This window comes from Phyllostomus discolor, chromosome 10, assembly GCF_004126475.2.
Source record: "Phyllostomus discolor isolate MPI-MPIP mPhyDis1 chromosome 10, mPhyDis1.pri.v3, whole genome shotgun sequence".
In the NCBI taxonomy this organism is placed as follows: domain Eukaryota; kingdom Metazoa; phylum Chordata; class Mammalia; order Chiroptera; family Phyllostomidae; genus Phyllostomus; species Phyllostomus discolor.
The window spans coordinates 32,460,464-32,483,557 of record NC_040912.2 but is presented as its reverse complement, the minus strand read 5'-3'; the positions used below and the strand labels follow the sequence as shown (position 1 = coordinate 32,483,557).

General features: G+C 36.1%; 1 protein-coding gene across 4 annotated transcripts in view; it reads left to right on the top strand.

Moving 5' to 3' along the window:
• CFAP69 (cilia and flagella associated protein 69) overlaps nt 1-23,094 on the top strand; it is a 73,023-nt gene that overhangs the window by 34,080 nt on the left and 15,849 nt on the right. For all 4 annotated transcript variants that reach the window (XM_028525691.2, XM_036010636.1, XM_036010638.1 and 1 more), the window contains 7 exons: nt 571-694; nt 3,326-3,374; nt 3,472-3,593; nt 5,847-6,063; nt 8,669-8,833; nt 13,260-13,378; nt 15,768-15,886. In XM_028525691.2, the coding sequence (XP_028381492.1) occupies nt 571-694; nt 3,326-3,374; nt 3,472-3,593; nt 5,847-6,063; nt 8,669-8,833; nt 13,260-13,378; nt 15,768-15,886 (915 nt within the window). The remainder of the gene's footprint in view (nt 1-570; nt 695-3,325; nt 3,375-3,471; nt 3,594-5,846; nt 6,064-8,668; nt 8,834-13,259; nt 13,379-15,767; nt 15,887-23,094) is intronic.

Sequence of the window (23,094 nt, the reverse complement as noted above, 5' to 3'; positions counted from 1 at the left end):
TAGGAAGCAAAGCCACAAATGCCCATTGGACAGGGAACCTGGAGAGTTAGTAAGTGCCTCCTGATGAACCCTAATCTGGTATCTGAATGATAAGTATGAATTGGCAACACAGAAGAGTTCTGCATGCAGAGAGCATCCTAGATAGGGGAAGAAAAGTGAAAATAGAATTTAGCAAAATCAAAAAACTGAAAGAAATTCAATATGGTGAGAGCAGAAAGTACAGGGTACAATAGTGAGAGAAGCAGCTAACAGTATTACCAGGGACAATATACCATGAAAAGCCTGATAAGTTTTGGTAAGAAGGTAGGGCTTTATGCTAAGAACAAAGAAAAGCCTTTAAGTAGCTTTAAGAAGGAAAATGATGTGATTGAATCTTTATTTTAGAGCACTTTGACCACCATGCCTAAATTGGATTGATGGATTCTCACTACAGTGAATTAGAGGCAGATTTGAAAATACAGAAAAGATTAGTAATATTTTGAAATTAATAATGTAAAAGGGAGATTTTATTGATAGAGACACAAGTATTTCCATAGAATATGGTTCTAAAAGTATGATTTTACCTCCCAGGGCTTTAAAGGAAGCATTTAAACATCTGTTTATGAGAGGTTTTAGTCATTACGATCGTCAGCTCAGAAACGATATATTAGTGATCACTACAATTATAGCTCAAAATCCTGAAGCACCAATGATAGTAAGTATGAACAAATTGTACTAATTTAATTGTGGGCATGGGGGGAAGGAGCACTTGACTGTGTCATAATATGTATATACTTTGCTGTGATGCCAAGTTATGTTGTAATGTAGAGATGGCCCCAGCATCGTCACCCTCTGCCAGCTCTTCTTCCTGTTGCCTTTGGAAACTCGAGGTCCTCATGTTTTATCATTTATTCACATATTTACCATTTGTGATGTGTTTCTTTCCTTCCTGATGATATGAAGTTTTATCTGGTATCATTTCTCCTTCACCTAAAGAACTTCCTGTACTATTTTTCATGATGCAGATCTGCTGGCTGCTGGCAAACATATTCTTTCTGTTTCTTTTATCTGAAAATATCTTTAATTCACCTTAGTTCTTGAAATCTGTGTTCTCAGAATACAGAATTCTAGGTTAAAGTTTTTCTCGTTTAGCACTTTAAAAACATTGTTCCACTGTCCTTTGGCCTCCATTGTTTCTGATAAGAAGTATTCATTATTTCAAATTGTTGTTCCCGTGTACAATGTATCATTTTGTTTTTTGGCTGTTTTTCAAAATTTTCACTCTATCTTTGGTTTTCAGCAGTTTTACTATGATAAGCCAAGATGTAATTTTCTTTGTATTTGTCCTTCTTAAGGTTCATAGAACTTCCTGAAAATGTAAATTTATGTATTTCACTAAAATTGAAGAATTTTTGGCCATTATTCTTCAAGTGTTTCCAACCGCAGTCTCCTCATTTAGAACTCTGATTACATGTATGATTCACCTTTTTTGAATATTGTCCCACAGGTTTGTGAAGCTCCGTTTACTTTTTTTCAATCATTTTTCTCTTTATTCTTAAGATTGGATAGTTGACATTGGTCTGTGTATTTAAATTCACTGAGTTTTTTCTTTTGGTCACCTCCATTCTGCTGTTAATCCCATCCAATACATTTTTATTTCAGATGTTACATTTTTCGGTTTTAGAATTTCTTTTGGTTCCTTTTTGTAGTTTCTCTTTCTTGGCTGAGAGTTGCTGTCTTTCCATTCATTATGAGCATCTGGTATATTCCTCCGAAAAGCATTGTTTTCAGTTAATAAGCATTCAGTTTGACTATATTCATCCCAGTGGTAAATGGCAGCTCAAATCTCAGTTCACTTCTTTCAGTCTCATGTGGGACGCTTGAGTAGGCCCTGCCCTTGCGTGCTTCAGGCCTCAGCCAGAGACTGAGGAATTTTATCCACAGAATTTGGAATTCCCTTCCTCTGGCTCTCTCCTGTATGGGATTTCTCCCATCACTTCCCCATAGCAGTGGTTACCCTGTGATTGCTTCTGTCATCTGGTTCTTCAAGCTGCTAAGACACAAGCTTACCCTCAGACACAGCATCCCCTCGAGGTGCAGACAATAGCCTGGGCTTATCCTCAAAGACATTTAGTTTTTAAATGAAAACTCACTCACAGCCACTTCCTTCCTCAGCGTCCTGGCTCCCCTCCAGTATCTGCTTGGTTTGAGCAGAAAGTTGTTTTTATATTTTGTTCAGAATTTATAATTGTTACCTGCAGGAGGGTTTCTCATAGAAGCTTCTCAGCTATATCAGAAGCTGAGCTTCCCCATATTTTATGATGTAAAAGTTATTGGATGATTGACATGCTAGAGTAGAGACCTTTGCCAACAGTGTTCACATATCAGCCACATACTTTTAGAAAGTCTTACTTTCTAAGTCTTACTTAAAGGAAATTTGGTAGTGAAGGCCTCAACCCCATGTTAATGGGCATCGAGTTGTTCCAACATAAGAGAACAGTTATAGGATTCATACTAGGAGATGGGGAAATAGTCTTACATGGCTCCCTCATCAAGGCTACAATGTGTGTGTGGGCATACATGTTTCTCTGGAAGCCCTGTCAGTCAGGACGTTCTCATTACCATCCTTGTAAACATTCAGGTGAACTCCCTGAATGTGAGTCAAAGGAATAACATCTTCACATTTTAATGAAACATTGTAATGAAACATCGTTACTGTAAGCAGTGAGTATATAAAGCACTAAGCTCAAAGGTCCAGGGTTTGTCCCTGTAAGTTCTACCTAATATACAAAATCCAATCAGGACATCTCTGCCAGGAATGAGTTCCCTCACAGCGAAATGTTTGCAATTTTGGTCTTTCTTCAGGGCTCTTCATGTTAAGTAGGACTGTTCTGTTATCTCTTGACTACCTTTTTGACAAAATGAGAGCGATTTGGTTTGGAGTGGGGAACAGGGTTGTTAAGAAGAAAAGCTGTTAAAAATAACTACTTTCTTTCCTTCTTGGGTCACTTGAAGGTATAAATAATGACATAAGTAACTTGTAATGTTAATGTATTTTGGGTTCTCAATCAATTTTAAATAGCTTCTTATAAAATAGTCTCCAATAATATATTTCTAAAATATTTCTTAGAACCTACAGAAGTAAGTTAATATTAAATAAATTATAAGTTTATATTCTTTTATTTTCTTGCTTTCATCCCTTCCTATTATTAGTGCTTTATGATTTCAGATGAATGACAAGGGGAATCAGGTAAAGATACTTAAATACTAGGTAAATATGGGCATCTGTAACTTAAATTTCCCCTAATTAATTTATCCCTCTGTTTGTTTTATGTATTTACATTAGGAATGTGGCTTTACCAGGGAGTTGATACTATTTGCAACCTTTAATGAAGGTAAAAATCATAACACTTTCAACTTACAATTAACTTGATGAGTTTTATATGTCATATTGGCTTTTATTTTACTCTTTTTTTCTTTTTCTCCTCACAGTTAAAAGTCAAAATCCTTTGGTAAAAGGTCTTAAGCTTTCTAATTCCTATGAAGATTTTGAGTTGAAAAAATTACTATTCAATCTAATTGTGATCTTATCTAAAGATTTACCTACTCTACAGGTAAAGAGTGATCAAAACAAAAATTTAAATGGCCTCACTTTGCAGTATAACCTTCTATAAGTCATGGCTGCACGTCTTTCATCAGCCCATATGTTTTTACCATAAAGAGTAACAAACTGTGATTGGCTGGAATTTCACCTTTTTAAAATTTTCTTTGCTGATCTGTATATAAATGGTGAATGTACCCAAATTTAAACCGCGGAAACCAAAGAAAAGCAAGAGAACCTTAGAGATTTATTTGTGTATTTAGATCTTCTCAGTAAGAGAACGCAGATGAAGGAAGACCCAGGTGGGCCCAGTCAGCCCAGCAGTCTGCCTCGACCGTAGCAACGAGGGCTGTGTCGCTGGGGGAAAGCTGACCTCCGCTGCCAGTCTCAAACCCTCCTGAGCTGCCTGTTCTCTACACCAACCTAATGTCCTTATGGTTTTTTTTAATTACCCGTAAATGTATCTTAATACTTTATACATATCGGCATGATATAATTTGAAGAACATTGGAACTGAACCTGACTTCAGTCTTGTTACCTACTAGCTATGTGGCCTTGGCCAAATGACCCCAGCGTTGTGAGGCTCAGTTCCTCCCTCTGTGGAAGGAAGGCTGTGATACATCTGCCCTGCTCACAAGGCTGTTGTCAGATGGATTCATGGGATACAGATGAAGGCTTCATAAACTGTAAAGTGACAAAAAACGTACTGCTAACAATTCCATTAGTTTAGTTATTTCCTGCGTTAAGTGAAATTTCATTTTAGTCCTAAAACTCTTTCAAGCTCCAGGGTTTACCATGAAAAAGAACTGGGGATCGATAATATTGTTAATGATGAGAGACAGGCAGTTTACCACGGGGGTTCAGGCTTCAGTCAGATGCACATCAGTGCTGTTACTCTCCAGCTGTGTGATCTCGAACAGGTTGTTTAGTTTCTCTGAATTCCATGTATCTGCATTTCCAAATGCATATAACAGCTACCTTATGCAATTATTATGAGGATTAAAAGAGTTCAGAAATGTCTTGGTACTGTGACTTTGAGGAATATATACAAAAAAATGCTCAGAAAAAGAAAAAATGGTTATAACTTTATTAGTTATATCAAATGTATATACACTCCGTACAACCTAAGAATATTTTCTGAAATGCAGGGTAGAAAATATTCAATAAAACATGGCTTATTATAGTGGAGTATTACATAATGATAAAACCGATAGATACAAAGACAATTAATAAAATTTACACTACAATTTATAAGTCAAATGGTACAAAGACTATGGTGAGCTTCTTAAAGCACTGTGCGTGCAGTGGAATCAACTGATTTTTTTTTTTATGTCTTATACTGGTGACCCAGTAATAGTAGTAATAATGAATATGTGTCCTGTTATCTGCAGTTCACAGAGTATTTCAAAAACATTATCCACTTAATACTTATAGTAGTGCTAGAACTACTTGTTATCCTTATTCCTATCTTCTCAGTTCTAAATCTTGTATTCTTTCTGTGTGGACTAGTAGAAAATTTAGGAAAATTCATAGAAATTATTGTGAAAGTCTGTATAGAATAATGCCAAATGAAAAGAACATTGAATAGAATATAGCACATGGCGTGCTGCTGTCTTGTGCACCACAGATATGTATCAGTGAGAATCAGCTATAATATTAACTTAATTTTCATAAATAGTTCTGCATTTTTGTTTTATTTTTATTGAAGTCATAGATTCAATATGACTGAAATTCTAGGCATGTAATTAAACATGGCTTATGAGCTGACTGGCATTCATTGGATGGACAGAATATTTGTATAGTTATATTTTGTGTGCTTAAAGATTAGCCATAGTTATTACTTCAAACAAAATGGATTTTTATAGTATTCAATTGAGTCTGTAAAATGTTTCCTTTATAAAAAGAGGGAGGGAAGAAAAAAATGCCAGCAGTTTACTTGTCTCAAATTTTCTACTCCTGTGGTTCTATCGTAAGGAAGAACTAAACCATATTAGACAAAAAATTAATACTTTATAATATTATTGTCAGCTAGAGAGTACACATCCTAGTAAAAGGATACCAGCCGACTATTGTTATTATTGAGTTTTTGCAGGGTTTTTTTATTGTTTGCATTTTGGGTAGTTAACGTAGTTTGAGATCTTTAGGAAGGAAATGCTTTGAAATTATTATGAATAGAAAATCAAAATAAAAAATTTAATTTTTTTAGATTAAATAAAACTGTTTTATTTATGTTTCTGACAAAGTACTTTTTGCTCCTTTCTCATAGCTACTAATCGATGGCAGAGTGGTTTTGGCCTTGTTTACCTATGTGAAAAAGCCCGAGAAACACAAAATAACTGAATGGTCTGCAGCACAGAGTGAAGAATTACAACTGCATGCCATTGCCACTTTGTCATCAGTGGCTCCATTATTGATAGAAGAGTACATGTCCTGCCAGGGCAATGCCCGAATCCTGGCATTCCTGGAATGGTGTGAGAGTGAAGGTGAGTGGCCTCCACAGAGTCCTGTCAAAGTTTAATCTGCATATTTCAACTGAATTCTCAATATATGCATAGGAAAAGTTATAAAATTATGGCAAAGAGAAATAAAAATATAATTTTTGTGATTTTTTTAAGGAAAAAACAATCTTAGATTTTTTTTTTTTTATTTTTTTTTTATTTTTTTTATTTTTTATTTTTTATTTTTTATTTTTTTTTTATAAACCTTGATGGAAAACCTCAAGGATTTTTTTTTTTTTAAAGATTTTTTATTCATCCATTTTTAGGGAGAGAAGGGAGGGGGGAAGAGAGAGAGGGAGAGAAACATCAATGTGCGGTTGCTGGGGGTTATGGCCTGCAACCCAGGAATGTACCCTGGCTGGGAATCGAACCTGAGACACTTTAGTTCCCAGCCCGCGCTCAATCCACTGAGCTACGCCAGCCAGGGCTCACAATCTTAGATTTCATTTAAAACCAGGCATTAGTGAAAGTCGTAACTATAGTTGATGTACAACTCTCAGTAAAAGAAACTATACATAAAATCTGACTTAAAGTTTTATATTATCAGTCCTATCCAACAATTATACAATACTAAGCCCTGCAATATTTTAAATGTTCATTCAATAAATATTTATTGATGCCTGCTAAGTACCAGATACTGTTTTAGCTGCTAAAGATACGTTTATGTTCCAAATAAATAAAATCTCTACCTTCATGTAGCTTGAAACCAAATGCAAAGTTAACGGTTGCACATGAAGTCTACCACATTAGTAGAGCCCGCATTTGCTGCCTGTTTTATTCCAATTCCCATAATTCTTAGAAAGGAAATAAGATAACCATTCTTCTTGAAAACAATCTATAAGGAAGATACTACATTCTTTTCTGGTAGTAACTTTGCTCTAGAAATAATTTTATGTGGCACATTTTCTTTAGATCAGTAATATCACTCATTTCATCCATGAGGGAGTAAAAATATTACAGCTTTTTTTATTCTCTAGTTTCTAAGATGCTGCAATACTAAATTTAGTCTTGTTAAAGAAAATAATTCTTCTGTCTATTCTTGATATTGATGATTACAGAAGACTATATCATTATAACATTATTTATGTTACAAAAGAATATAAGGCAAAGAGGAAATGCTGCCTAACAAGAGAAGACTGACAGCTAACAGTTACTGAGTGCATTCTATGTGATGGGCCCTAAGCACCTAACAAGTATTAATTAATTTAATCTTCACAAAAATCTAGGACTTACAGGTACTATGATTATTCCTGTTTATCAGATGACTGTAAATCAGTACGAGAAGTTAAATAATTTGTTCCCGGCTACATGGTAAGTGGCAGAGCCAAGATTTAATGCAGACAGTCTGGCTCCAGAACCCACACTTTCAACTAATACACAGTACTCAGAAGATTATTTCGAACTTTTTAAAAGGCTTGAAACGTAAAGATACTTCTAAAAGAAACTTTTAAAGAATGCATATTGTAGAGAAGAAAAGCGGGCTGGCCCTGCTGTTTATCAAGACCTGACATAAAACCACAGTAATGAAAGCTGTGTCATTGTAGGCCAGGAACAGACCAATGGGATGGAATGCGTGGGAGGTTGGTTTCATCAGACATGATATTGCTGATCAGTGAGAGATGGTGCTGAGGCAAAAAAATATGGCCCTCCACGCAAAAAAATAAAAAGTAGATTCTTTCTCCTTGTTAAAAAAATCAATGACAAAATAGTTAAAGCTCTTGATATGAAGGGTTAAACTGTAGAAATTTTAGAAAAAAAATAATGGGAAAATAACTTTATAATAACAGGGTACAAGAAGACTCTAAAAAACTAGAACAGCTTCAGCTACACAGGAGAAGATTAATGCAGTTAACTACTGTAAAATTTCAAAATGTCTTTATGACAAAATCAGAATAAAATAACAATCTACAAATTAAGAGGAGTCATTTACTACCCCTGTGTCTGATAAAGGCTTAGAATCAAGGTTCAAAAAGAAATACATATTGAAAGAAAACTCAACAGAGAAGAAAATAAAGAATCAAGACTGCCAAGTATCGGAGAAAAATCTCGAATTTTCAAAATTGCAAAAAGACATTCAACCCCATTGTTAATCAGAGAAATGCAAATTAATATTACAGTGAACTACCATTTCACATTTAACAGATCGGGAAGGCTCTACTAGTCTTATACATTATATCCATATAACCACTTTGGGCAACAATTTGGCAACTTTATTAAAATTCAGTGCTGTACCTTGTGATTCTTGTGTCACGTAACAAAACTGCTCGGTGGGACTAAGAGGACGTGGGACTAAGAGGACGTGCACCAGAATGTTCATTGTAGCAGTCTGTACTAGTGAATGGAAAATCTGTGATTTATATATAAAATGAGTACAGAAGGCAGTTAAAATGAATGAGGTAGATCTACTTTTGACAATTTGAATAAATTTTTTAAAACATAAATTAATGGAAGTTACAAAAGATCCATACGATATGATACATTTGAAAAAGTGTTAAAGCAAATATTTCTGTGTCTGATATATTTAGTTTATTTGAAATGTTTTATGTTTTAAATTTCTTGATTAAAGTAAATTATTACTATTTCTGCACAGATTCCTTCTTTAGTCATGGAAACAGTTTTCACGGTACAGGCGGCCGCGGCAACAAGTTTGCCCACCTGCGGTACACTCTGAGACTCCTGAGAGCTATGGTCTACCTTGAGGAAGAGACTGTAAACCAGGATCTTTGTGAACAGGGAGCAATTCAGCAACTGATAGGTAAAATTGAACATGTTTAGTCCTGGTGAAAGTAGAATATTTACAAATTAGGTTTTGTTTAAAATGTTTTTCTACAAATTGATTTTGTTTTTATAGCTGAGAAACTCCTGCTTTTTAAACATTTGTTTTCTCAGTTCAGATACCATATCATTTAGGATTATCTCTACTTTTCTTTTTTAAGTGGGTGGCTGTTTCATTCTTGTAGTAATAAGATTATCACTTTCTGGCCCAGCCTGTCGGATTCAATTTAAAGAGGACGGCATTACCTTTTCCAGTGCACCTGACAAACCAGGACACTGGGACACTGGTATAGACAGAAATGTACACAGGAGATTCTTTTCTGATATGAAATATCAGGATACCCTTGATTTTTAACTTAGAATTAATTATGCTGAGTTGTAGTATCCCCAAAATATATATATACATGTGAGCTCAGTGTAAAATTCAGAATCCCTTTTTAAAAAGTTTTGACCTTTTGTTAAATAAAAAAACAAGTAGACTGCCAGCCCTAACCTGCCCTCACTTAGAAAAGTAAGAGCTATTTTAGTCCTATTCATATTCACTGATTGACTTATGAGTAAGTGATATAATTTGCTGGATGTCAATCAATTAAAATGCCTTCTCAAAAACTCTCCTGTTAAAGTGCCTACTCTTCCATCCTTAGTAGAGTGGTGCTCTCTCATAAAAATACAGGTAAGCAAAATAAGGGTGTTGAAAAGGGGGCTAGGGAGAAACATTCACTTTATGGTGAGTTTGCTTAGGATGACCAAACCTGAACATAGACTTTCTCACATCCGTGCGCACCCCATTGTACAGAAGTCAGTATAAGAGCCCGACCTAACTGGAGGGAGCACAGGAAATGCAGTTTTCCCTGTATCCACAAACAAGTCTTAATCTTCTCTGGGTGGGAGGGGATAGGGAAATGGGGAAACAGGCAACAAGGGTTCTTTTCTTAGGACCTTTTCCCCTTAACATGAAAAAAAGCTGATCTTTATCATGTGTGGGTTATTAGAGGCAGGGACCTTCTCTTCCTGAATCTAACAGAGGGCTCCCTAGTGATAAAGTGCTCAACAAACAGTAACTGCATTGTGAGTGTGGATATTTATACACCTTCTGTGCAGACACTGGGATTACAAATGCAGAGCAGGACCCTGGGGACCTGCCTTAATGAGGACAAAAGGAAGATGTCTGTCATACAAAGATAGCATGTATTACCAGACACCATTAATAAGACTATTGAGTCATAGGATAAATGCCATAGAAACTAAAGGGCTTGGGTAGTTTTCAAGGCTGAGCAATTATTTTAATCTAATTAACATTTATGAAGGGCTTATTATAGACAGGAAACTGTTCCAGGTACTTTAGATACATAATCTCATTTAATTCTCCTGATAATTCTTGGTGCAGGTACTTATTTTATAGATAAGAAAGTTAATAAACTTGCCAGAAGCTATCCATCAGGGACTGAGGGGAATTAGGGAATTATTACTTAATGGGTTAGATATACATCTGGAGGTTCTGAGGGGGGAATCTGTTTCCTTGCCTTTCCTAGCTTTTGGAGGCCACCTGCTTTTCTTGGTTTATGGTCCCCTTCCTCCGTCCTCCTTAGGCCAGTTGAGTTTTTCTCAGTTCCCCTGACTGGGACTCTCAGAAAATACTCACTTTTAAAGAATGGATAATATTCCATTGTATGTATACACTACATTTAGTTTATCCATTCACCCATCAATGGAGACTTAGGTTATTTCCACCTTTTGGCTATTGTGAATAAGGCTGCTATAAACATAGGTATAAAAATATTTCTTTGAAACCCTGGTTTCAGTTATTTTGGATTATACCCAGAAGTAGAATTACTGAATCATATGGAAATTCTATTTTTAATTTTTTAAAAGAATCACCATAGTTTTTTTTTCTTTTTTTTAAAAAGATTTTATTTATTTATTTTTAGAGAGGGGAGGGAGAAAGAGAGAGAGAGAGAAACATCAGTGTGCAGTTGCTGGGGTCCGTGGCCTGCAAGCCAGGGCAGAATCACCATACTTTTTCTACAGTGGCTGCATCATTATACATTCCCACCAACAGTGCACAAGTTTTCCAGTTTTGCCACATCCTTTCCAATGCTTGTTTTCTTTTATAGTAGCCATCCTAATGGATATAATAAGGTGGAATCTTGTTGTGGTTTTGATTTGCATTTTCCTAATGATTAGTGGTGTTGAATATCTTTGCATGAGATTCTTGTCATTTGTATATCTTCTTTGGAGAAATGTCTAGTTATCAGTAAGCACTTTGCCAGTTTTTAAATTGGTTGCTTATTTTTTTGTTGTTGAATTTTAGGAATTCTTTATATGTTTTGGGTATTAACCCTGTATCATATATATGATTTGCTAATATTTTCTCCCAATCCATTAAGTTGCCTTTTCAGTCTGTTGATTGTATCCTTTGATACACAGAAATTTTCAACTTTTTTTGTCAAATTACTATAAAAATTTTGTATTGCTTAATCTTAATTTGATTTGTGTGCTCATCTTTTTATAAAAAATTGTCTAGTTTCAATATTACTTTGTATTGGTTTCAGGTGTATATCATACTGTCTCGACGACCATCATATACTTTACAAAGTGTCCCCCTCTGATACTTCTAGTACCCACCTGGCCCCATACATAGTTACCACAATATGATTGACTACATTCCCTATACTGTACTTCACATTCCCATGGCAATTTTTTAACTACCAATTTGTACTTCTCAATCTCTTCAACACTTTCAAGGTCTGGGCAATCTTAACAGGATCCTTTATTGAGTTGGGGTGTAAGGCTACTTAAGAAAGAGAGAGAGAAGGAGAGATGGTCTTTCAAGCAAAGGGATAGTATGAGCAGAGACATGAGGCTAAAATATGCCTGATAGTATGTTCAGAACCAGCTTAAGTGCAGTCAGAGTTTTATGAAGGTAAGTTTGTCTGTCTAGTCAGGGCCAAGCTAGAAAGCTTGAGTGGCAGATAACAGAGTTTAAACTCCACCCTCTTTAGACATGGGGAGCCACTAGTGGCTTGGATCAGGGAAGTTATATATATAAAATGCCATTTTAAGAAAAGGAATCTAGAAATCTATCAGACTATTTAGAATAGAACAGAGGATAAAGACAGGGAATTAAAAGATACTGAAATATGGAGAAAACAATTCAATATGAACATAACATGTGGTACAGACAATGAAAGTGACATGTCTGCATGTCACTTTCACAAGGTAGGGAGGAGGAGGAGATAACCCAGAAAGCAGAAGCAGACCTATGGGCAGCCAGCCTGGATTTCTGAAAGATGCTCCTGATAAAGGCACACAGACCCCTCTGTCCATGGCCTGCCCCAGCGGCTCTACTAGCCTCCCTACAGGCTGGCCCCCCTCCCCCCCATAATTCATCCTCACAGAACCAAGAAGCGCCCCTCCCGGGCCAACTGTGGAGATAGGCTGTGATTTCCACGGTCCTTCTACTTTGGAGCATAGCTCCACACCATCTGCCAGTGACCCTTTTAACACAGTGAAAATGACTCTTGGTCCTTGTTTAGAGCTTAAAAGAAAAATCCTTTCCGACACAGAATTTTATTGTGGATGTCATTCTGTCAATGTAAATGGCTATTTTCAAGTCTTTTAAAATTCTGATTAGAAGCAAAGGAGAGATTTTTTTCTCCTATCCTCACCCAAAGACATACTTATTGATTTTAAAGAGAGAGGTAGGGAGAGAAACATTTATGTGAGGGAAACATCAATCAGTTTCCCCGTCTTATGTACCCTGACCCCAGGATGAGCAGCAAGCTAAGTATGTGCTCTGATCAGGAATTGAACCCACGACACTTCAGTTTACAGGACAACACTCTAACCAAGCCACCTGGCCAAGGCCAAAGGCGAAATTTTAAAGGACATGGAAAAACTGCTATCTGAAGTTGTTGAAGATACCTTTGCATAGACATAAGGAGAGAATGAAGCAAGAAGTAAAAAGAATACAAAACATGCTTATGGAGCTCTTCCACCTTTGCTTAAAACTGACCCTGTTAACCATGAGAAAAAGATGAGGCAAGCTGTGATCAGGCATTTGGGTCATTTATTTGCAAAGGCTCCCACTTCTGCCCCGTGATACTGCATATTTTAAGTGGTTTTATTTGCTGAGCAAAGTTTCAGGTTGTTAGGACATCTTAATGATACTCCATTAATTCTGTACTAGAACTATATAGATGGGACCGCTGATTTGTTGAGAACTCAATGAATCTATTTAGCATCTTCTGTCTACATCTTCTAGGCAAATATTCAATGAAAAGTAGCCCCTTTTGAAATCATTTCTCTAGCTTAAATTTTATAAGAAAGAATTTTAAAACATTAATTGATCAAAATAAAAATATAGTGTCCAATAACTTTATATTCTTTAAATTTTTTCATACCAGGAATCTTTAAAAATACAATAAGCAAGTTTAATGACAAGGAAGAGGCCATTATTTTGGAAATTCAATCTGATATATTACTTATCTTGTCGGGTCTTTGTGAAAATAATATTTCTAGGAAGGTATGTATGCCCATGAATCAAAAGTTTTGTTTAGATCTCCCAGTCACCTATCTATAAACTTTTTCTCAGTAAGTGTCCATAGATGTTGGTGTTCTTTAATCTTGGGAAGATTTAATTTAATATTCTTTTGTATAGGGTATAATCATATACAGTAAAGTGTATAGATGTTAAGTATATAGTTCAGTAGGTTTTGACAAATTTATACACTCATTCAACCAATTCGGTCATTAAAAAGTAGAGTATTGTCATCTCCCTATGAAATTCATTCATGCCCCCTTAGCAGTCATTCCACTTGCCTCAAGGAAACCACTATTCTGAATTCTATCTCCATAAAGTAGTTTTACCTATTTTTTAACTTTATATTAGTAGAATCATAGTATTTACTCTTTTATATCTGGTTCCTGTCATCTGGCCATCATGTTTCTGAAATATATCCATGTTGTTGCGTGTATCAGTAGGTCATTCCTTTTTATTGCCTAAATAGTATTTCATTATATGAATATGCCAAAATTTGTTTCTTCATTCCCTTATTCGTAAACACTTATTTTTCTTTGGGACTATTACATATAAAGCATCAAGGAACATTATTGTACTAGTCTTTTTGTGGACATAATGCTTTCATGTCTTTTTTGGGTAAATTACTAGTAGTATAAATAGATGGGTCGTAAAATAGGTGTAGGTTTTTAAGAAACTGGCAAACAGTTTTCCTTAGTGAGTTGTACCATTATAAATGCTGTTTTGGGCTTGAATCAGGTTCATACCTAAAACTATAAGTTAGAAAAAGAACTGATTTCCTTTGATCTTTTTTAACTCCATAGCAAATTCTGAGTCTTAGAAATTGATAACTTACATAGCAAGAGACAGAATTAGAAAGATAAAAATAAAAAGTTATGAAGATTTCAATAACAGGATTTTAGAGAGAGGCACCAGGAACAACAAATGCATCCTTAGCTCCAAGCTTTGATGCAACTCCTTACATTCCACCACTCTGTGCCTGTGCTCTTCTGGGAAAATACTCAGTCTTGCTTATTGGGAACTAGAACTGAACAATAAGGAAATGAGAAAGGTAATTGGTAAGGGACAAATATTAACTAATAATAACGTCATATAAATTATTAACATTTTGCCCTGTCTGGTGTGGCGCAGTGGATTGAGTTGCTGGCCTGGGAACCAAAGAGATGCTGGTTCAATTCGCAGTCAGGTCACATGCTTGGGTTGCCCACCAGGTCCCCAGTAGGGGGCGTGGGAGAGGCAACCACACGTTGATGTTTCTCTCCCTCTCTTTCTCCCTCCCTTCCCCTCTCTCTAAAAATAAATAAATAAAATCTTTTTTAAAAATTATTAAAGTTTTAATGACCATTTATATATTAATTTCTCTTTTGGGAGCATTAGAAAATCTGTGATAGAATTTTCTCTTAAATTATTGCTATCTAGTATTCATCTGACATGATGATTGACTACCTTCATTATACTGTGAAAGAAAATTATGGGACACATCTTATGGCTTATTTTTCTAAAAGAGAAAAAGGGAAAAGACATATAAAGGAACATTAACTGGGCTATTGATTGATTCCCTCTCTTAAAATGATTTGTTTTACAATAGTTTGTCTTAAATTCCTGATAACAAGTGAGTACAAATTCAGAAACAAAAATCTGTATAAAAATACTGTTTTCCTAAGCCAGGCAGTGAAAGACAAATACCATATGATCTCACCTTTAACAGGAACCTAATCAACAAATCGAATAAGCAAGCAAAATATAACCAAAGACACTGAAATTAAGGACAGGCTGACAGTGACCAGAGGGGAAAAGGGAGGGGACTGTAGGGGGAAAGGGGAAGGGTTTGCAGGAACAATTATAAAGGACACATGGACAATAACAAGGAGGGGTGGAAACAGGGGAGGGAGGCGGGAAGGGTTGGGGGTGGTGGGGAGGGGTGGGTAGAAAAGGCAGAAAACTATACTTGAACAACAATAAAAAAATAATTTTTTTTTTAATTAAAAAAAGTTCCAAATTGAGGAAATACTTTCAAGGTTTGTTTGGGTAGCTTATAAAAAAGAAGATGGTGGGGGAGAGATTACTGGAAAAGCATCTCACAGAACCAAAGGTAGAGAAAACAACCAGGTTTCAGAGAAACCAAAGCAAGGGCAGGAGAGCCACAGAGCCCTCTGGCCCTTGTTTCAGGCTTGCATGGGCTTGGATCTTTGCTTCTCTCTTCAGTTTGTTGCCTCCCTAAATTGTTTTATTGATGGAAAAAATAAATAAAAATAAAAATACTATTTTCCTAACAATGTGTATTTACCTTATTAAAAAAGTTTTAGGGGGCAGAATAAAATGGTAAAGGAAGGGTTTGTTTATTTATTTCAAGAAATAATTTTAAATCTTTTAGGAAATTTTTGGGACTGAAGGAGTGGATATAATTCTTCATGTAATGAAAACAGACCCAAAGAAGTTCCAGAGCGGAGTAGGCTATAGTGTGCTTCTTTTCAGTACATTGGACAGCATTTGGTGAGTATTACTGCACCCAAGTTAGATGGAATCACAATACAAGAAAATTACCTTGAGCGCTATGTATGCCAATTTTCTTCTCTCGGTGCCATTTTTTTCAATAGTCTAGAAGTGACACTTAAAAATATCCTTTGGAAAGTAATATTGCCTGTCACTCAAATATAAAATTCTTGTATCTAAACTTAAATTCTTGTTTTTGTGATTTGAACACATTCTGTTTTGGCCTAGTCTGGGAAAACATTAGCATCTATTACATATATAGTGTTATTCTTATACTTGAAGGCTGTTGAATTGCTCATTTATCTTTTCTTCACTGAGTGAAGAAAATACCTCAACCAATTGATGAGGTGTTTCCTAACCAATATTGTTTTCCAAACTTTGTAGCATTTCTAAGGGTAAAAAATATTGCTTTTCTTAATATTAATTTACAAAATTTGTCTTGGAGAAAATTAATTGAGTTTTATATACCATTAACACCTAATGTATTTCTTTAGTTCTATTTAGGTGGTATTCATGAAAGCCACGCTGTAGCACATTGTAAAAACACCAATGAAACTATAGATCAAATGAACCTAATAGATATATACAGAATATTCTACCTAATTGCAGCAGAATACATATTCTTTTCAAGTGTTGTGGTATTGTGATTTATAACAAGGTATGTAGATTTGGTCAATTCCTAGTACCAAGTTCCTGAAACACTTGTAATTTCCAAGTCAGTGAAAACAATGGGAGCATCTATTGTTATAACATTTGGTCTTTCTCTCTCAGTTTCTATAATAGCTCCAGAGTAATAAATATTTTGTTATTCATAACAAGTCCTTTTCAACCATATATGAGTTCATGTTAATAAGATTTTTTTGGAAAGCCCCTAGACAGCAACTGAATGGGGCACTGGTTGACAGAACCACCAACCATATAATTGATTAGAGAGTTGGAAATTTCACCCCCACCTTCAGCATCCAGGGAGGGAGAGAAGCTGGTGAATGAGTTTAGTCACCTGTGGCCAATGATTTAATCAATTATGCCTACTTAATGAAGCATCCATAAAAATCCTAAACTACAAGATTGAAAGAACTTCCAGCTTGTTGAACATATGGTTTCTGTAGACAGTATGGAGCTTCTCCCATACCTTGTGCTGTGCATCTCTTCCATCTGTCTGTTTCCAGGTTGTATGCTTTTATAACAGAACAGTAACCTAGTGAGTACAGTTTTCCTTAGTATTATGAGTCTCTCTAATAAATTTTCCATTTCAAGGAGGTGTGGAACATCTAATATATAGCTGGCTGTTCAGAAGCATGGGTGGCAGCCTGGCCTGGAATCCAAGGTGGAGCCAGGGAGGCAAGTAATCTTACAAGACTGAGCCCTTCACCTGTGGGCTCTGATGCTAATTCCACGTAGAAAGTGTCAGAATCAAATTGATTATGGGACACCCACCTGACATCTGCAAAGAACTGGAAATTTGGTTGGTGTGGGGAACAACCCACATGTTTGGTGGCCAAGAGTGAGTTATTGACAGCATAGTGTGAAGGGAGACTCAGAGTTGTTTGTTTTGTTTTATTTTGTTTTAACAAGCATGCATGCAATATTCTCTATGGCATGCTACATGCCAGGTCACAAAATAGGCCTTAACAAATTTTAGAAGGCAGAAATCATTCCCCATATTTCTTCTAGCTACAATGGAATAAAACTAGCTACAATGGAATAAAACTAGGAATCAATTACAAAAGAAAATCAGGAAAACTCACAAATGAATCAAAATTCAACATTAAAGTCTTCAAATAACCATTGGGTTGAAGACAAAAACAAAGGGAGCAAAAGGGAAATTAGGAAATTTCTCAAGATAAACTAAAATGGAAAGACAACACACCAAAACTTATCTAATACAGCAAAAGCAGTACTAACAAGAAAGTTTGCTGTGATAAATGCATATATTGAAAGAACAAATATTTGAACACCCTAACTTTATACCATATGGAACTAGAAAGCAAAGTACAAAATAAACTTTAATTAGCAGAAGAAAGGAAGTAATAAAGATTATAGCAGGTAAATGAAATAGATAGTAGAAAAAAGTCAAGAGGACTAAGTTGGTTTTTTGGAAAGATAACAAAATCTACAAACCTTTACCTAGATTAGGGGAAAAAAGGCAGAGGACAAACAAAATAATAAATGAAAGAGAAGACATTACAACAAACACCACAGAAAATTATAAAGTACTATTATAAATAAATATATGCCAACAAATTAGACAACACAGAAGAAATGGATAAATTCCTAGAAACATACAACCTACCAAGACTAAGTCAAAAAGAACTAGAAATGCTGGACAGATCAATAATAGTAAGAAGACTGAATCAGCAGTCAAAATTTCTCAACAAAAAATGCCCAGGAACAGGTAACTTCACAGGTAAATTTTACCAAATATATTTAATTATATAATTATTGGTATTAATAATTAATATCAATCCTTCTAAAACTCTTCCAGAACATAGAAGAGGAAACACTTCCAAATTCACAGTATCACCATGATACTAAAGTCAGACAAAGACACTAAGAAAAAATTATAGACCAGTTTCCCTGATGAATCCAAATACAAAAATCCTCTAAAATATATTAGCAAACTGAATTCAATATCACATTAAAAGGATCACACACCATGACCGATTGGGATTTATCCCTGGGATGCAAGAATGATTCAGTACATGCAAAGCAATCAGTGTGACACACCATATTAACAGAATGAAAGAAAAATTACATATAATTCTCAATAGATGCAGAAAATACATTTGACAAAATTCAGCATGCTTTCATGATAAAAACTCAACCAAATTAGATAGAGAAGGAACTTACGTCAACAAATCAAGGCCATATATAAAAAGCTCACAACTAACATCACATTGAGTGGTGAAAAGCTGAAAGCTTTTCCTCTTGAGATATCTAACAAGGCAAGAATGCCCACTCTCACCACTTCTATTTAATATATACTATAAACTCTAGAATAAAAGTATCCAAATCAGAAAGGGGAAATAAATACCGGTTTGCAGATGACATGATCTTATATATAGAAAACTCTACAAGCTCCAGCAAAAAAACATTAGAACTACTCAGCTTTCATCCAAATACACATAGGCAATGGGGCCAATCAGCTATCTAGTTTTTTTTACTGTAGTGAAGAGAGACACAATGATAACATGAAAACCTGATCTTAAGTTTCAGGGGCAAATGTTTATTGACCAAAGCACTGTATTAAGCGTAGTAAAGGATTCAGAGATGAGTATTAATAAGTTCTACCTTTACTATCTACCAATATATTGGGATTCAGATGTTACTACAGAAAATGTCTTAATGTTTTCTTCCTTGTTTAGTCCATCACAATTATACTAAGATAAAAATTAATAAATTATGGGTTTATTTATCTGTGTCTTTGATTATAACACAATCTCAAATCCTTTGGATAAGAGATAAGGTAGAAGTAATAAATAAGTTCAGTGTTTTAATTGGTGATAGCAGGAGTCTCTTCTTCTTCTTCTCAGGAACTTAAACTGAGGTAAGTTCTACAGTGTAGTTAACATTGACATAATAAAACAAGTTAGGAAGTATTCTTTCTTTTATAGGCTTTTAAAAAGATTTTACTTCTTTTTAGAGAGGGGGAGGGAAGGAGAAAGAGGGAGAGAAACATCGATGTGTAGTTGCCTCTCTCACACCCCCTACTGGGGACCTGGCTCGAAGTCCAGGCCTGTGCCCTGACTGGGAATCCAACCAATGACCCTTTGGTTCACAGGCCGGCACTCAGTCCACTGATCCACACCAGCCAGGGTGGAAGTATTCTTTGTTATTCCTTTTTAATTGAATTTATTGGGGTCATATTGGTTAATAATAATATAGGTTTAAGTGCACAATTATATATCATCTGTATATTGTATTGTGTGTTTACCACCCCATCTTTTATATTCTATAGAAAGTATTTGTATAAGGTTGTTGTTATATATTTCTTAAATAATTAGCGGAATTCACCAGTTAAGTCATGTGTCACTAGAATGTACTTTTCAGGAAGGTTCTGAAACATAGTTTTCATTTCTTTAATATGTAATATAATAACATGTCCATTAAGATATTTTATTCCTTCTTTTGAGGGTTCTGATAAGATGTACTTTTTTGGGCCAAGATGCAGGTGTAGGTAGATACACTTTGTCTTCTTACATGACTAAAAGATGAACAACAAATTTAAAAACAAAAAATAATCAGAAAATCAAACTGTGTGGAAGTCCAACAACCAAGGAATTAAAGAAGAAACATTCATTCAGACTGGTAGGAGGGGCAGAGACAGGCAGCCAGGGCAGAGAGGACACGTGGCAAGGCGGTGGCTGGAGGAATGGGTGGTCTCACATTCCTGTGAGGATAAACCAGAAGGAACAACTGGGGAGCGAGACAAACCACACAACCCAGGATTTCAGCACAGGAAACTAAAGCCTCAAAACTTCTGGCTAAGAAAACCTGCGGGAGTTGGGGTGGCGGGAGAAGCTCCCAGCCTCACAGGAGAGTTCATTGGAGAGACCCACAAGGTCCTAGAATGCATACAAGCCCACCCACCTGGGAATCAGCACCAGAAGAGCCCAGTTTGCTTGTGGCTGGCAGGGGAAAGTGACTGATAGCTGGCCAGGAGCGGAGCAAGCAGCATTGTTCCCTCTCAGACCCGTCTCCCACATAAAGCACCACAACACAGCAATGTGAGTTGCCCCTCCCTGGTGAATACCTAAGGCTACACCCCTTACTACATAACAGGAGCCTAGAGAAAAAAAAAAATACAGCCCAAATGAAAGAACAGATCAAATCTCCAAAAATAGAACAATGACAAAAGAACTAAGCAATGAAGAGATAGCTAACCTATCAGATGCAGAGTTCAAAACACTGGTAATCAGGATGCTCACAGAAATGGTTGAGTATGGTCACAAAATAGAGGAAAAAGTGAAGGCTGTGCAAAGTGAAATAAAGCAAAACGTACAGGGAACCAACAGTGAAGGGAGGGAAACCAGGACTCAAATCAATGGTTTGGAGCAGAAGGAAGAAATAAACATTCAACTGGAACAGAATGAAGAAACAAGAATTCACAAAAATGAGAAGAGGCTTTGGAACCTCTGGGATAACATTAAATGTCCCAACATCTGAATCATAGTGGTGCCAGAAGGAGAAGAGGAAGAGCAAGAAATTGAAAACTTATTTGAAGAAATATGAAGGAGAACTTCCCCAATCTTGGAAGGAAATAGACTTCCAGGAAGTCTAAGAAGCTCAGAGAGTCCCAAAGACATTGGACCCCAAGGAGGAGCACATCAAAACACATCATAATTAAGTTACCCAAGATAAAAGATAAGAAGAGAATTTTAAAAGCAGCAAGACAAAATCAGTAAGAGAGTTACCTACAAAGGAGTTTCCATGAGACTCTCAGCTGATTTCTCAAAAGAAACCTTGCAGGCAAGAAGGGGCTGGAAAAAAGTATTCAGAGTCATGAAAGGCAAAGACCTACATCCAAGATTACTCTATCCAGCAAAGCTGGCATTTGAAATGGAAGGGCAGATAAAGCACTTCCCAGATAAGGTCAAGTTAAAGGAGTTCACCATCACCAAGCCCTTATTATATGAAATGTTAAAGGCACTTATCTAAGAAAAAGATGCTCAAAAATAGGAACAGTAAAATGACAACAAACACAACTATCAACAACTGAACCTAAAAAAAAAAGAAAGAAAGAAAAGAAACAAACCAAAGTAAGGAAACAACTAGAGCAGGAACAGAATCACAGAAATGGAGATCACATGGAGGGATATCAGCAGGGAAATGGAGGGGAGGAATGGGGGAAAAGGTGCAGGGAATAAGAAGCATAAATGGTAGGTACAAAATAGACAGGGAGAGGTTAAGAATAGTATAGGAAATGGAGAAGCCAAAGAACTTACCTGTACCACCCATGGACATGAACTGGGGTTGGCAGGGTGAGGGAGGAATGCTGGTGGGAGGCGGGTGGAGGGGAATATAGGGGAGAAAAAAGTGGGACAACTCTAACAGCTTAATCAATAAAATATGTTTTAGAAAAATGTTTTGTAGGAATTTATTTTGTCTAAATTTTCAAATTTACTTTCATGTGGTCATATGTAATGCCCTCTTGGTATCTTCAGTGTCTGCAGGATACACGATGCCTTTTCTTTCTTCCCTGACATTAGTCATTTCTTCCTTCTCTCCATTATTTTTCCCTGATGGTTTTCACCAGGAGTTAATCAATAATTATTAGCCTTTTCAAGGAATGCATTTGTGTGCTTTGTTGATTCTATTTTATATTAGTTTGTATATCATTAATTTCTATGTTCTTTTCTTTCATTCAGTTTTACCTTTTCTATTTCTTGTGACAGATGCCTGGATCATAGATTGTCAACCTTCTTCTGCTCTAGTATAGCCAAGACTGTAAATTCTCTAATCATGTGGTTTTAGCTCCAACTGTGTTTTAGTATGCTCTGTTTTGTCAACATTAAGTTTAAATTATTTTCTTATTTTCATTGTGATTTCCTTTTTTGACCTTTGGGACATTTAAAAGTATATTGTTTAATTTCTGGACAGAGGAGGGTGTTGTATTTTTTTCTTTTGTTCTAATTGTTGTGAATTAAACAGGTAGAAGTCAGCCCATGATAGGCACCCGCAAGTACTAAGTCAAAAGTAGGAACAAAATGAGGTGGTAAAACCTGGAACCACCTGAGTGGGAGCGGCCAAGCTGATGGCCTTTATGCGCCAACCCCCCAACCACCACCACACACACACCCATCAAAAAACAGGCAGGAGAAACAAGGCTCTCTTTTTTTTTAAAGAAGGGGCCATATTAAATAATTAAATTAATACTGAACCATAAATAATAGCCATAGGAAATAGGAATGTGACACAAAGTTGACTCCAGCAGGCCTGGGAGAGAGAACAGAGGCCAGCCTGTTATCCTTGAGCAGCAGCAGCAGCAGCAGCAGCAGCAGCAGCAGCAGCAATGGCCTGTTCAGCCTGGATCCATCCCCTACCCAGGGAAACACTGAACACAGCCCCTGCAGCATCTTCAACCCCGCACTCCCTGTCAACTGCACAGGCTTAAGCAGCAGGCACCTGAGTGGGTAATCTTAACTGCAAAGATAAGGTGAAATTAAGAGTCATCAAATGAGTCATACCAACCCTGTGAAAGAGACAAT